The 16,160-nt window shown below is 36.0% G+C and overlaps 1 protein-coding gene across 1 annotated transcript in view; it reads left to right on the top strand.

Annotated features, from left to right (window-relative positions):
• Positions 1-16,160, top strand: part of prkceb (protein kinase C, epsilon b) — a 128,033-nt gene that overhangs the window by 18,544 nt on the left and 93,329 nt on the right. Inside the window, exon 2 of the mRNA XM_081351851.1 lies at positions 14,410-14,473. Coding sequence (XP_081207977.1) covers positions 14,410-14,473 — 64 coding nt within the window. The remainder of the gene's footprint in view (positions 1-14,409; positions 14,474-16,160) is intronic.

Raw genomic sequence — 16,160 nt, forward strand, 5'->3', positions numbered from 1 at the left:
TGAAATAAGGCTGTCACCACTTGAAAAATCTGCTAATGCACATACCAAAGCTTGTAAACATGTTAACACATGCACACACTGGCACATAAACCTGATGCGGCAATAAACATTCTTGTGTAGAAAATAACTTGTGAATGGGTAAATTATATTCTTGCGTGAATCTCACAAAAACATTCAGGCCACATTTAACAGAGTGTGTTAAAGATATAAAAGATTGGATGACGCGCAATTTTCTTTTATTAAATCCAGACAAGACAGAGGTACTAATCATCGGTTCAAAAAACCGCCCACAAAACCTCTCACACTACAACTTTAACATAGTAGGATGTCCTGTTACTCTATCCTCTACAGTAAAAGACCTGGGTGTTATACTAGACTGCATCCTGTCTTTTGAAAATCATATTTCATATGTTACAAGAACAGCCTTTTTCCACCTTAGAAACATTGCTAAGCTACGTAACATGCTATCAGTTTCTGATGCAGAAAAGTTAGTTCATGCATTCATGACCTCGAGACTAGATTACTGTAATGCTTTATTAGCCGGTTGTCCTGCATCCTTAATAAACAAGCTACAGTTAGTCCAAAATGCCGCCGCTAGAGTTCTTACTAGATCAAGAAAATATGATCATATAACACCGATTTTATCATCACTACATTGGTTACCTATAAAGTTCCGTATTAATTACAAGGTATTGCTACTGACTTATAAAGCCCTAAAAGGCTTAGCTCCAGTCTATTTAACAGATCTTCTATCGCCCTATAATCCATCGCGCTCTTTAAGATCACTAAATTCGAGGCTTTTGGTCATACCTAGGATATCCAGATCAACCAAAGGAGGGAGATCATTTTCACATTTAGCTCCAAAACTCTGGAATAGTCTTCCTGATACTGTTCGTTGCTCAGACTCGCTCTCCCAGTTTAAAACTAGATTAAAGACGCCTCTCTTCAGCCAGGCATTCATATAATACTTTTAATCTTACAGTTAAATCCGACCTCTAGTTCATAAACGCCAGAGGAGAACTGGCCCCCGACTGAGCCTGGGTTCTCCCAAGGTTTTTTTTTTCTCCATTAGGTCACCTGATGGAGTTTTTTTCTTGCCACTGTTGCCTTTGGCTTGCTCAGTCGGGGATATTTGGGGATATTTAATTTAATTAATCAATCAACAATACTATTGATCAGCATTACCAAATGTGGACGTTTTCCACTAGAAACAAACATTGATGTATTATTTTAATTTAATACTGTGAAGCTGCTTTGATACAATCTGTATTGTGAAAAGCACTATAAAAAATAAACTTGACTTGACTTGACTTGATTTAACCCCCCAAAAAGTAATTATATTATGCATAAATAAAATAAAATCCCACTGGGGATTTTTTCTTTTTTTTATCATTGTGACATTATTTTCATGACATTTGAGCATTTATTCTTAATACTGTATTAATGTAATACTGTATTACTACCGTAATACTAGTTTAATTTAATTCACATTTGACATTTTTACACTTGTATACATTTTGATGTAAATGTTTTTAGTATGTTCAATACTATGTTAATGTTTTTGTGATGATGGATTAAAAATGTTTAATTGTCTTGAAAATAATGTCATGAGGCAAATGATATAATCTAGTCTTAAAACAAAACAGGCTTATTTTTAAAGCAATACATCATTTAAAATTTGACAATAAAAATCACAAATGTACACATTCATTATCTGATGAAATCGGCTTCGTTAATGTTTATTGTCCTCTCACATTGACAGTTACTAATTTTTACATTACATGAATCACGCAAATTATAAGCCTATTTTTAATTAAAAATGGCGAAATTAGACAATTTTATTAGTTTGCCTGATTGTTTTTTCTAATTCAGTTGATTATCTCTCCCCATGTATTTAAGCCCTTAGTTCATTTAATTTTTTGTTTGGTCTTGTTTACGGTAGCTTGTGGTTGCGTTTTCTTGTCAATTATCAGTGTGTTTGTCCAACTTCTGGCTCACCCTGTTGTGAGTTTTGGGCGGGACTACAAGTTTGTATTGTTTCCATTATACCTGGAGAAATCCATTAGTATTCTACCTCAGGAGTAGGTGCATGACTGGTGCAAGAATGTCCAGAAATTTGTGATTTGAAATCAGCCATCTCTAAAAAGAGATTTTTGACACATTCGAGTAATAATAGTTTGCATGGGCATGATTATAAACACAATGTAGCTGTAAAAGTGGACTGGTAGATGAGTTTATCTGTTCGGACTAATGATGTCAAATGTCCCCGACAACCTCTTTTGTCCCATTTACCAACTGTTAACAAACAAAACAAAAAGTAAAAGCTTATGTAATCTCAAGTGGGGTATCATTAATGCATTTTATGTCATAGAATAAAATGTGAAAATATCTCGATCTTTTGTTCAACACAGACAAAATATATATAAGCATTTAACCAAAAATCCTTTCAAAAAACCTATTGACTTCAGGACGATGGAACCGGAAGTGATAATTCTTTTACAGGTTTTCCCCCACAAAAATATGTCATCAGCAGCAGCACTATACCGTAGTGTAATGAACTGACATTTTTTGCTGTTTATTAAATTATTATTATGTCTTTATATATTATTTATGGATTTTTCCCCCCCAATGTTTGTAGATGGCATGCACACAGTCAGATGGCTCATAATGAGGTTTATCATGTGGGCAGGACTAGCCCAACTGCAAATGAACAATCTTTATGGGCACCTGCACAAATTTCAGTGTCCATCTGTTAGATATAGTGCACAGATTTGAGCACGGCCCAGTGGAAATTCCAAATGCTCGTTAACAAATATGTGGATTTTTCAAAAGTGGTACATGAAGCAACCCTAATAACACAGCACTTATGCTGACTTCACATCCTTTTCAGAAGATCTCACTTTTTTAATGTGCTTTCAAGCAATTTTAGTCGGAACAAAATGAATCCGTTGGGAAATGACATATTCACTTACTCTAATGGAACAAAATGAAGAGAAAAATTATGTGCATTAGGTGTGCAATCAATGGGTTTTCTTGGTATTTTATAATTGAGCTGCCTCACACAGTTATCAGAAATGTTATCAGTAGTACAGGTTTTCATTTATTCCCTGTGCAGTCCAACTCGGAAAGTTAAGAGTCTCTTTCACCAGTTAACACGATAAACACGGCTTTCATGTGCGTTCATCTCTTAACTACAATCAATCATAACTTGGCAGCATTAAACCTGTTTATTACCCAATTGAAACCCAAATATTTCAGCCGTTCTTATGATCGATGCTAAAAGCCCTGAAACAAACACTGGACATTTAGCTGCTGCATAAATACGTTTTGTACTTAGAGACTTGAAAATGAAAATATTTAGTTATCGCAGGGATATTATTTCTCTCTGTCCAGGTTTATGTGTATGTTTGTGTTTCAGTGGAGTCTCAATTAGCTTGAGGGATCTGGTGTGCGTCACCCCTCATATGAACACACACTCCGCAAGCGGCTAAACACACTGTCATCAGAGAGATAAAACACAACATGCTCCTGTGTTCTGCCTGGACAGCTGTCCTCTTTCACCTGCGCTTGCTTTCTCTCTTTTCATCTTTCATTATTCTCCATGTTCTTTCCTCACGTCACGTCTACACAACAGTAAGGGTGTGCGATACTGAGGAAAAGGATATCTCAATATTTTCGGGGATTTTGTAGATAATGATAATTAAGACAATATTTTGCTGAGTGTGTTATTTGTACCTACAGGTTTAGGACTGCCGTGGACAGCTGACTCCCAAAGCTTTTGATATTCTTCATATTCTGTGCGGTTAGTTTACAGCAGTGAAGTTTAAAGGGATACTCCACTTTTTTTGGAAATAGGCTCATTTTACAACTCCCCCAGAGTTAAACAGTTGAGTTTTACCGTTTTCGAATCCATTCAGCCGATCTCCGGTTCTGGCGGTACCACTTTTAGCATAGCTTAGCATAGATCATTGAATCGGACAGGACCATTAGCATCTCTCTCAAAAAAATGACCAAAGAGTTTCGATATTTTTCCTATTTAAAACTTGACTCTTCTGTAGTTACGTTGTGTACTAAGACCGACGGAAAATGTAAAGTTGCGATTTTCTAGGCTGATATGGCTAGGAACTATACTCTCATTCCTGCGTAATAATCAAGAAACTTTACTGCCGTACCATGAGTGCAGCAGGCGTAATGATATGACGCAGCTTTGTTTTTATCGTTTATAGGCATTTTTACCTTTTTTTTAACCTGATTAAATGTATGCGTCATCTTTTATGTCAGAATCCTACTTTTAATCAATAAATTCAATTAGAATGAAAGGACACTATAGAGCTGTTACCAATCAAATTAAATCTGTAACGAAAAAATCTCTTAGCAATGCAGAGGTGGCATAGAAGCTGCCTCTTTAGATCTTTTGATCTATGACATACTCTATTTAACCTACAGGTACAGTTGCATTTGAGATTTATGTTTTAAACATTGAATCTTGAAATATGAAATACGTTTTGAAAAATTAAGATAACTTAAATATGAAACTGAAACTGCCAGTAGGTGGCGGCAAGTCATTGGCTGTGTCCAAAGTTACATCTTGAGTAGGTACTATATGTGTGTGTAGTATGAATGTAATCTGGAAATACTACTGTACATTCGCCATGCTGTCATTATCACGTGACCTACCAACGTCACTGCCATTGACAAAACCTCTCCTGTGGCCTCATAGGATAGTAAAGTGCCCATCATATGCCAATCTCGCCAGAAGTATAGTATTTTTGCCTACACTTTAATGAGTAAAAAAAAATATTTTGTCACATAATGTTTTCACCTAGCCTGGATGCCAGCCGAATTTAGCCCCGCCCACAACATTTGAGGTCGGGAAGTTCGTTCTGGACTTGATCCGTTGTGGAGCAACTATGCTCGAACCAGAGCTGTTAGGACCAATCAAATTGTCAGGGCGGGCTTTATACGATGATGGACAGATGATCAACAGTAACGTAATCATTCACATCACCAAAGAGCGCTTGGGTTGAATTCGTTTTTACAACAAAGATGACTGGCGCTGGAGAACTGAGATGTTTAGATTCCGCCGCATTACTGTAATAGAACATATCGACAGACAGCGCATTCATTTTAAAAGAGGAACAGAGAACCGCAATCAAAGCATTTGTCGATCGGAAACATGAATGAAGAACATACATCAATGACTACGTTTACAAGCTGTCAGTATTCGGGTTATGGTCGGGTAAAGGTCACTATTTGGGTTTCTGAAACATTCGGAATAACCCGTTTACATGCGTGAGCAGAGAGAATTACTCCTGTATACATGGAATTTGTAAACAATTGGCAATATCCCGATGTAAACGGCGACGCACGGTTAGCGTATCCTGTATCCAAAGACAACAACAACAGCAGCAGCACGCGGATAATGAATAGTTCGGGGCAGATAGCGATCGCCTTTGTTTGCGCTTTCCTCCTCGCTCCAAAAGTGTGGTGCTGTGCTGCGTCTCGCCATGTTTACCTCTATTTCTTGTTTACTTCCGGTATACTGCACGCGGGTTTTTGTATGCACCGTCTCTACTCAAAAGACCAAGATTCCTTGCGAATAGAACATGCGCAGAACACAAATCAATGTTCCTTTTGATGGGGATATGCCGATACGCGTTTACATGAGCAAATATTCGGATTAGAAAAGGGGTACCCCTGGGATCATATCCGGGTTTTTAAAAACCGGGATATGAGCATATTCGGGTTTTTGCCGGTGTTTACATGACCGTGCGGGACCGGGTTATTTCTAATATTCCGGTTTTGAACGGGTTATTGGCTGCATGTAAACGTAGTCACTTACTCTGTTGCTCTGATTGGTTGTAAGTCTATCCAATTGAGTGCAGAGGCATTTTCCTTCCTGGTTCGGTTGAAACACTGTGAAATCACAGCCCAGTGGAACAGTATCAGACTCATATTCTGACTAGAATCTGAGTATGACGACGTCAGTCTAGTTTTTACCTACTATATATAGTAGGAAAGTATGTGATTTCGGATGCAACCATTGAGTCACTCATTCATCCGATTCGTTCAAACGGCTGATTCATTCATGATTCAGTCATTCTGCTCTCTACCCCGATCGGTCTGTGCAGAGCTGCTTCAAGTCGATCAAGCCTATTGACTGTCTTAAAGAATGTGTCATTGAATCAGTTTTTCAACTGATTTATGCAGTAACAAAACACAGCTGCCTATTGCTTGAAGATGCAAAACAGTTCTGCTGTGGCTTTGTGGCAGTTAATCGTGCAGCCCTAACCCCTACACAACAGTGTGTTGGTTTGCAAAAATGTATTTCCATCCCTGTCTGTCATCGGTCAGCATTATAAACTGTAAGTATAACATTAAATACTTCACCTTTAAGTGTGATAATTATTTTTGAATATGTAGGCTCAGAGAACTGGAGGGAGGAGGTTGAGTCTGACACATGGTCAGAGGTTGTGTGTCTAGGGTCGAGGCCAGAGTGACCGTTCCTCCAGCTGTCTCTTTATTAATGATTGACAGAGATGAAATAAACACCCTCTTTGTTTCTATGTTATGTCCATTATCAGTCCACATGTACACACACACACACACACACACACACACACACACACACACACACACACACACACACACACACACACACACACACACACACACAGTACTGTGTAATCCCTTTTGAAAAAGAAGTGTGCTTTATTTTATTGAATGTACACTTATAGTGTACTTCAAATCTTAAAAGTATATATACATTTTTTTAAACTGTACTTGCGGATAATATAATATTACTGAAATAAAGACCATTTAATTATATTTAAAGAGAGCACACTTTCTTTACTTAAAACAACACAAACACTGCACTTTTTATTAATAATGTCAAATTAAGTTTTACCTTAATCATATCCTTGTTTTAATAATCTTTTGTTGTGCTTTTTAAGAAAGTACACCTATTTTGATGTGTTGACTAAAATACGTAATACGTAAATATGTAAAGCATAATAATTTGAACTGTAGTGTGTTATTCAATATTACATTAAAAATGTATATATTTTATATGTACTTAATTGCAACTTTAAATAATTACAAATAGATTTAAATGCATTACATACAAATTTCAATAGAAATGAAATTAAAGCATGTTTTAGTTTTACCATAACTGCTTGCCAGTTACATTCAGCAGTATACTTTAACCATATTTCAAAAACAAGTGATCAAGTCACTGGAAGTGATCGAAAGTAGACAAGCTCAAAATGTTTTAGACCCCGTTTACACCTGTATTTAGAGTCGTCCACTTGTGATCCGATCGACCAAAATGCATCTTAATACAGGTGTAAACAGCCTAAGTGGGCCAAAAAAAAAATAGACCTATTACAATAGTCAAGTCAAGTCAACTTCATTTATATAGCGCTTTTAACAATATAGATTGTTTCAAAGCAGCTTTACAGTGATAATAGGAAATTAAAGTAACTGAGATTGTTTTGGCATTACAGCAGCTCTAGAATAAAGTTATTGTCCACCTAAAGTTAGTTTTGATTGATTCACTTCCATTGCGAAGATCATTAGTTATTAACTTAGGGGCCGCTAACATGACACCGTTCTAACAAAAAACCCTCACAGCGCCAACAACAGTGCCTGCGGCTCGAGAACGCAAACCTTGAAATAGTTTCCAAGGGCAAACCTTGAAGAAAAATAAAATAAAAAATAATAATAATAATACATATATATATATATATGTATATAAGTGCGTCTGCCACTCTAGAGAATACATATTATGACGTTACTAGGGTCAATTCAGAGAAACGGAGATTTAAGAAAAAGTCTCAATTTGCTCTCTTTTCAGTCACTTTGCTGTCAAGGAGAAATGAGTGAGACAAAGAGATTTTTTTTAAACATATTGTATGTGGCCGTGTGGAGGCGGATGAGATGAAAGTGCCTGAATTGAATCTAGCTGAGCAATTTCATTTTGGTGTGTGCGTGTTTGCATGCATGGTGTCAAACACACACGTCATGTCTCCACTAAACACAGTTCCTCTGCTGCAATAGGACAGATTGGAGTTGGCACGGTTTCTCTGTTAAATATATCTGGTGGAACAAACATCACCCAAATATATGCAAATGAAACCTTAAATTGTTGAGTAAAAACAGCCACAATCAATGTTACAAAATATTTCCTAAATTCATACAGTTAATTAAGGAGTAATCCGGCAAAAAAAATGCCCTCTGTCATCATTTATTTACTTTATTCCAAACCTGTATGACTTTCTTTCATGTGGAACACAAAGCTGTTCAGTGAACAATTACAAAATAAGTGAACTTCATTTTCAAACGTTATTTTGGACCCCATTCAATTTCATTACTTTAAAAAAAACCTGGCAGCTGTGGTTGCCTGAATAATTCAGCAAAAAATACAGTACAAATCAAAGGTTATAACAAACAGCTTTTTCACAAGCTGAAGTATATACTAGTATCCAGAAGGTGCACAGAGTCATTCACACAAAATCAAAACACCATCATGTTAACACACGACACTTAAATAATGCAATAAACATTCATTAAACAACAGAAGATGACCCAAATGTATATAACTGATAACAAAAACTATTAAGCAAAACATATTTATTCAAAGGAAATAGCTTCAAATGTAAAGTGGAGGGAATTCTGGGAATAGTTTACAGGTTTTCACCTTAAATTATAAGCTGATTTGTTCTTTTGTATTTAGAAAGGGAACTTGGCATATTAACAGTTTTTCCCCCCATACCGTTTATACAATAATTTTACAGTAAAAGGGATCATATTATGCCATTTAACAAAGTCTTACATTTTTGCCATTTGACAAAGTCATTACATATGTACATTTGTAAATTATAACATAATAACATATGTAAATTACATATGTTTTACATTATTACAGCACCTCTTTCCCCTAATACAATGTGTCGTCCTGTTTCAAGGAAGCCCTTACTTCTGAAATGCGAAAAATCTGTTGTTAATTTTCTAAGGGCAGATTTTCTAAGGGCTAATTTTTCACATTTTCTTTGAACACCCTTAAAAAAGCGAGAGCTTATAAACTCTATAGTAAACACTACATCAAGACTGTAATGTTAGTTATCAGGCTAACGGAGGCACAGCTTTGCCCTTTGTTTACATCATAGCAACAACATCACGATCGGGTCTCTTCTGAAAATTTTAACTAAACCACTCAATTCATTTGGATTAGTTTTACGATCTCTTTATGAACTTTTTGAAGCGTCAAAGTGTCAGTTGTGTAGCGGTTAATGGAGGAACAGAAAGCTTTCAGATTTCATCAAAAGATCTTCATTTGTGTTCTGAAGATGAACGAAAGTCTTATGGCTTTGGAAAAACATGAGAGTAAATTATGACAATTTTCATTTTTGGGTGAACTAACCCTTTAACCCTTTAAGGTTTTAAAGACTTCAAACAGGTTGGATAGTGACATTGAGGACACACACACACACACACACACACACACACACACACACAAAAAACAACAACTGGTAAACAGATTGCCAATTAAATAATTAAAAATATATATTTTTATAGGTATATGATCTTAATTCTGATTGGAGGGAATAACTAACACGATTTACATCTTTAAAACTGTTGATCTAATCACTTATACCTGCTTCTTATTTATTATCAAGCATATTTTTCTTGACCTGCATTTATGTAATGTGCAGATGTCCCATTTACTCAGCAGCACACTAAAGACTGGTCTAAATGCAAATATTTACTTCCACACCCTTGTGGACATGCTTGCACATAGACACATGTGTGCAAAACACACACACAATATTTCCAGACTTAAACATTCACTCATTCTCCTTTCCTGCTACAGCTAGCTGCTATATTTATTGTGTCGTCACACCTGCAAGACAAAAAGCAGTCAGAGATCAGCTTCAGCATGACATCACAGGAAGTGGGAGGCAGGGAGAAGGTCACAAGGTCATTTGGGATAACAAACATTATAGCAAGCATGCTAAAGACCAGTAAATCACTGCATCATGAATGTTCTGGAGAGCCTCCAGTATGGATTTTGTAAAATCCTGATTCATTCATCCTCTATCATGCAAGGAGTGAAGAAACCCCACAGCAGCCTCAGGGCATTCAAAGACAAGTTATGCTTTGAAAAATTAAAGTTTGATTTGAATATTCATCAATTCTGCAAACAGCTTTTGGGTAGTTGATATGAAATACTTTTGGGAAGCAGAAATGTCCTGCGGCTTGATATTATATACTATTATATAATTACTTTAAACAATTTGATGATTTGTGTTTTATGATTCCTGTGTTCTCATATTAAGGGGCCGTTTACACGACACCGTTTTCAACTAAAACCATTTTTTTTCCGTTCATTTACACGACAACAGTGTTTTGTGGCCATGAAAACGCGAACTTTTGAAAGCTGGATTTTGAAGTGCACGTTTTGGAAAACGATTCCGTCATCGTCTCCATATAAACTGCAAAAACGCAAATTTGTTAATAACTGTTTAATTGTAAAATGACGTGTTCTGGCCTGGGAACATAATACAGCTGGGATCGTTTTGACAACGTTGTCTTCTGTACGGAAAAAAAGCTAATGAAAAACGGTTGGTTTTAGTTGTCATGTAAACATACCCTAAATGAGAAGCTAGGGAATTCAATAGAATATTTATGGTACTTTTAAAGGTGCAGTAAGCAATTTCTGAAATCAAACCAAACTTGGTTTGTGTTGTGGTGCTCAATCCAATCCGCTTTCAACAGCGTTTCTCAGAAAAATCGCTTACTGAACATTTAATGCATTTGTCACAACACAGGGTTATTCAAAAACAAACCAGTGAAGACAAATAGATTACTAAAAATGCTGAAAAATTCTAGATTTTCTTTCAATGTAGATTTTTTTTTACATTCATTTTCTTTTGTAGTTCCAGTGCTGAATAAAAGTAACTACTTTTATTAAAATCTTGATGTTGATTAATAAAGGTTCATGGATATGCATCATCTACTCTTGTCCCAAAGTAGAGTGGAAGGGCTTATTTACATGTATCTATTTAGTTAGCAGATGAAAGTGACTGGACAATTTAGCTATAAATTGTGATTTTTATGTTTCTTTTCTTTAAAAAAAAAAAAAAAATAATTAATGATTTGCAAAATCATTTTATCCCCCTTTTCCCAATTGGAGGGAAATCATTGTATCTTCCATACTGTACATCCATTCAATTCAAAATGGTTACAATGTTACAGTCTAGTTTAAAAAAAAATCAAGGCATATTTTCATCCAAATAGCAATGAGTTCATACACAACAAAATTTGGTCACATAATTTTCACTAAAATGTTTTAATATTTTTCAGTTTTGTGAACATTTTTGAGTGATGGTGCAAACCAATAATGAAATTAGTAGTTTGAACCAATTCATCAAAACAAGTTTACTTACATTACCTTGAGATATACTATATATATATATATATATATATATATATATATATATATATATATATATATATATATATATATATATATATATATAAGAAATTAATATTTTTATTCAGCAAGGATATATTACATTTATCAAAAGTGACAGTAAAGACATTTATAATACAAAAGATTTCTATTTCAAATAAATGCTGTTCTTTTGAACTTTCTATTCATTAAAGAATACTGAAAAATGTAGTGTTTTCCACAAAAATGTAAAGCAGAACAACTTTTCAACATTAATAATAAGAAATGTTTCTTGAGCAGCACATCAGCATATTAGAATGATTTCTGAAGCATCATGTGACACTAAAGACTGGAGTAGGCTAATGATGTTGAAAATTCAGAAAATGCACAGCAGATAACACTGAGAGAAAATAATGACCACATAAAGATAACACTGAACAATAAACAGGAAACTGAAGACTTAGGGTACGTTTACAAAACAACTATATGCTTAAAACGGAGAAGTTTTTCCTTTGAGTTTTGAATTCACACGGATTTTCGAAAACGACTTAAAACATGGTATTCTGCAGCCAGGCCATTAGACTATAGACTGAAAACGTAATATGCATGTACATGACGTCATCATCTTCAGGGATTTGCGTTTTTGTTGTTTTCATTGAGACCATTTTAAAAAACATGCGCTTTGAAACCTGTTTTCAAAAGTTTGCGTTTTCAGGCACCAAAAACTGACCAAAACGCATACATTTTTTTCGTTATAAGTTGAAAACCGTGTCGTGTAACCAGCCCCTTAAATATACGGAGATAACGAGGAAACACAATGAACAACAGGTGAACATAATCAGTACTGTAACTAAGGGAATAAGGGGCCGTTTACACAACACAGTTTCCAACTAAGGCCCCGTTTACACGTACATGGTTATTTTGAAAAACGGAGACATTTCCCTTCGTTTGTGCCCTTCGTTTACACGCAAACGGAGGATTCGCCAATGAAACCGATTCTTTCTAAAAACTCCGGCCAGAGTGGAGATTTTGAAAATCTTCGTTTGCACGTTTGCATGTAAACAGAGAAAACCGGAGTTTTAGGTAGCGACGTCACAGAATGTGACTATTTTCGGGATTCTGATTGGCTAAGGTGGGCTTGAGCTTCTCGTTACACTGCCACCTACAGGTTTGGCATGCTCTTGACAGCATATACACAGGTTCGTGTGCACGATGTTATTTTTGAAAACGAAGAGGGGTGAAATATCCGTTTATGAAAATAGCCACCTACGTGTAAACATAGCCTAAAAATGGAAAACGACAACAGCATTTTGGGGGCTTGAAAATACAAACTTTTGAAAACAGTTTTCAAAGTGAAAGTTTTTAAAAACGATACTGTTATTGTCTCCGTGTAAACAGGGATCGGTTTGACAACCTTGAAGGAAAACTTGAAGGAAAATCATTAGTACATCGATGTCGTGTAAAAGTACCTTGAGTAGCAAAACAGGAACAGGGAAACCGAAACCAAAACAATGAAAACTAAACAGACTATAACATAATCCTGACAAGCACAGGAATAAATCGCATTTTAAAATATATTACAATAGAAAACAATTATTTTGAATTGTTATACTATTTCACAGTGTTACTGTTTTGCTGTATTTTGATCAAATAAATGGCTTGGTGAGCATAAGCGACTTCTTTAAAAAACATTAAAATAATATTGCTGACTATCCCAAACATTTTTAACTGTAACAGACGTGTATTCTGCCTGCTAATGACAAGTTTTGTCTCATGAGATCTGTTTCGCCATGATAATGTATGTGATATTGTGAATATTTAAGAATCTCAGCTATTCCACTTTTGATACCACCGCCACTTTTGGTATTGGGAGTGTGAATTTTTGCGTGTGCGTGCGCTTGCAACGGGTTTTTTTTTTTTTTTTTTTTTTGCACTGGTGCATCCTGTGTAAAACCTGTGTTGACTGCACTAACATGATACGGCTCGCCTCTAACCCAACTCCCACACACATCCTCACTGTCTCTCTCTCTCTCACTTTCTCTCTCTCTCTCTCTCTCTCACTTTACTCTCATAGCATGTACAAATCTCTCCACTCATCCCCACATCCTCCCTCCATTTCCTGCTTTAATCTGGTTTTGATGGAACAGCCGTTATGCTGTCATTAGCTGCTGAGAGGAGAACTGGGCCTAATATCAGTCATTTCAGCCTCAACACAACCCTCACAGGGCTCATGTTCACTTAGAGACTGTGCTGTTTCCTCTGCTGGTGCCACATACTCAGCATTTATTCGGCTAATCCTGGCCATGTGTGCTTGTTTATTTCCATTAGTATCATTACTGATAAGTAAGGCTTTCACAGGTGGTGTGCAAACCTAATGAAGCATGAAATCATTGACACTAATTTATTGTATGTATAGGATGCACATGGATGTATTTTTTTAAATACAACATAATTACATCTGAATTTGACTGTGTGATCATCATGCATTTTTGTTTTATGGAAAAAATCCATAAAAATCCAAAATCCACATTTCCAACATGGTGGATGTTAGCCAAAAACAAATACTAAATAATTTAGTAATAAACTGCTAAAACATATTTCTATGCAATTTAGCATATATTCAACTTTCTCAACAAAGATTTTAGTTTAAAAATATAGATGATATATAAGCAAGCAAAAATAAATTAATTAATAAATAAAAAATATTCTGGTACTGCTAATATAGTTGGATTCTTTGTGATAAATTCCTAGTTTTTACTTATTTGTAAGTGTTGGGAAATTATTGGGAGAAATTGTAACTCTTATTATTGTTATAAAAATCCAGTCTGCTTTTTCAGAAAATGTGTTTACTCTAGAACATTAATTTGACTCTTAAAAATAGGCCAGTGAAGATTATTGAAGATGTTCCTTTGCTTTGCTGCTGAAACATAATTTTCTTTTTTGGATGGTCCTTACAGATAGACTTGGAGCCAGAGGGGAAGGTCTTTGTCATTATTGACTTGTCTGGATCATCCAGTGAAGGTAAGACATCCTTGTAAACTTTCTGTGATCGCATTACCTGTCATTTAAAGACTGCTTGAAACATTTCCCTGTTAACCATTATACCTAATACAAGATTTCTTATAAATACACTGTCTGATACAGTAAATACTCACTGGACGTTTGAAATTAAAAGTAATAAAGTGATAGTGACAGACACAATGTATGTGGCATCAGGCCTTCGAGATGCATTTATTTTTAAATAAAATAACAAAGCTGAAAACAAAACTCAAAGCTGAAAATGGCATAGTTCTATTAACATATGCCATTGTTTGAAATGCAGACTTCTGCAGAGTCTGTGCAGCTGCTCTTTCTGGAAATCATATGAAGAGCTGCAACTTTCTGATCTTGATGTTGCCTCTAGTGTAGCTGGGTTTAGAAAAAAAAAAAAAAAAAACACTGTTGCGCGATCATTGGACCCAGATCCAGTGTGGCAGTGATTCCACCCAGATAACCTCCCAGATGTGCCTCTATCACGAACACTTGCAACGGCCAAACTCCTATCATACCCCTGGATACACATCAGAGATGGCCCACTTCAAGAGCTCCTTCATCCTCTCGGCTCAACTTCTGCTCCTGGAGGCAGAACATATGATCACTTGCCTCTCACACTGATATAGATGCTGCATATCAAACATCTCCTTGTGTCTACACAAACCTTGTGTCCGCACCATCAGTGGTGGAATGGCACAGTTTGTAAAACTGTTAGCCAGGAGTTTCTCCAGGAATAGTCATACGAAGAGAGGCAAGCAATTGTCATGTTTTGGAAAGGCATTTGTTGTATTTTGAATGGTTATCCCTGAGATAAGATGCTTATCAAGTATCATAGCTAGCATAACCCAAAGAGGTTTAAAAGAGTTAACCATTAGCATTCCTATTCATGTCAATGACAGTAACTCTGGTGTTATGCGAGTCCCACAATAGATTAACATGGTTAAATTAAACGTTTCCCTTCATTTTTTTTTTAATTAGCCCTTGGTTAGCAAGCTAACTGCTTTTGCCCAAAGTATACTTTGTTTTTTACTTGTACTCTTTAAGTTTTACAATGTAAATTTTCATTATCAGCAGTAAGTGCGTACTGTACATGCATCACACATACTCTGTACTCTCAGCTTGCACATGCACCTTGAATTTGTCCACAAAGTGGCAATACTGGCCCAACCCTTTGTTTCACAGTCGAAAAAGAAATGGAAGAGAGCCCTGCTGAAATATCCAGCATTACTGGTCACAACTATAAGTTATGTTTTGCATGCTGAGACTTGGTTTTCTGGTCCCCAGCATGGGAAGCGTGAGTGCTGGTAGACCAGCTACACCAGATTGGTTTTGCTTGAGATCAGCATGACTATGCTCTGGTCCAGCAGTTAGACCAGCACTATACCAGCTCTATCCGACATAAACTAGCCTGGACCATGGAGTTCATGTAGGTTTGTTCTTGATTTTTTTTTTTAGCCAGGATGGAACAACAAAAACAAACTATTAGGGAGCGCAACAACAATAGACTTGCACTTTGACAAGCGCTTGTGTGATGGGGGTTAAGAGATACACAAAACTCTAGTTTAAATGAGAATGGACTCTTTATATCATACATTTTGGAGAGAAATGGCGCAAACACTGGACAAAAATGAAACTTGAGCATGTGTCAAATGTTATCAAATGCGTACAACATGCA

This window comes from Scardinius erythrophthalmus (genome assembly GCF_964197995.2).
Source record: "Scardinius erythrophthalmus genome assembly, chromosome: 21".
Classification (NCBI taxonomy): domain Eukaryota; kingdom Metazoa; phylum Chordata; class Actinopteri; order Cypriniformes; family Leuciscidae; genus Scardinius; species Scardinius erythrophthalmus.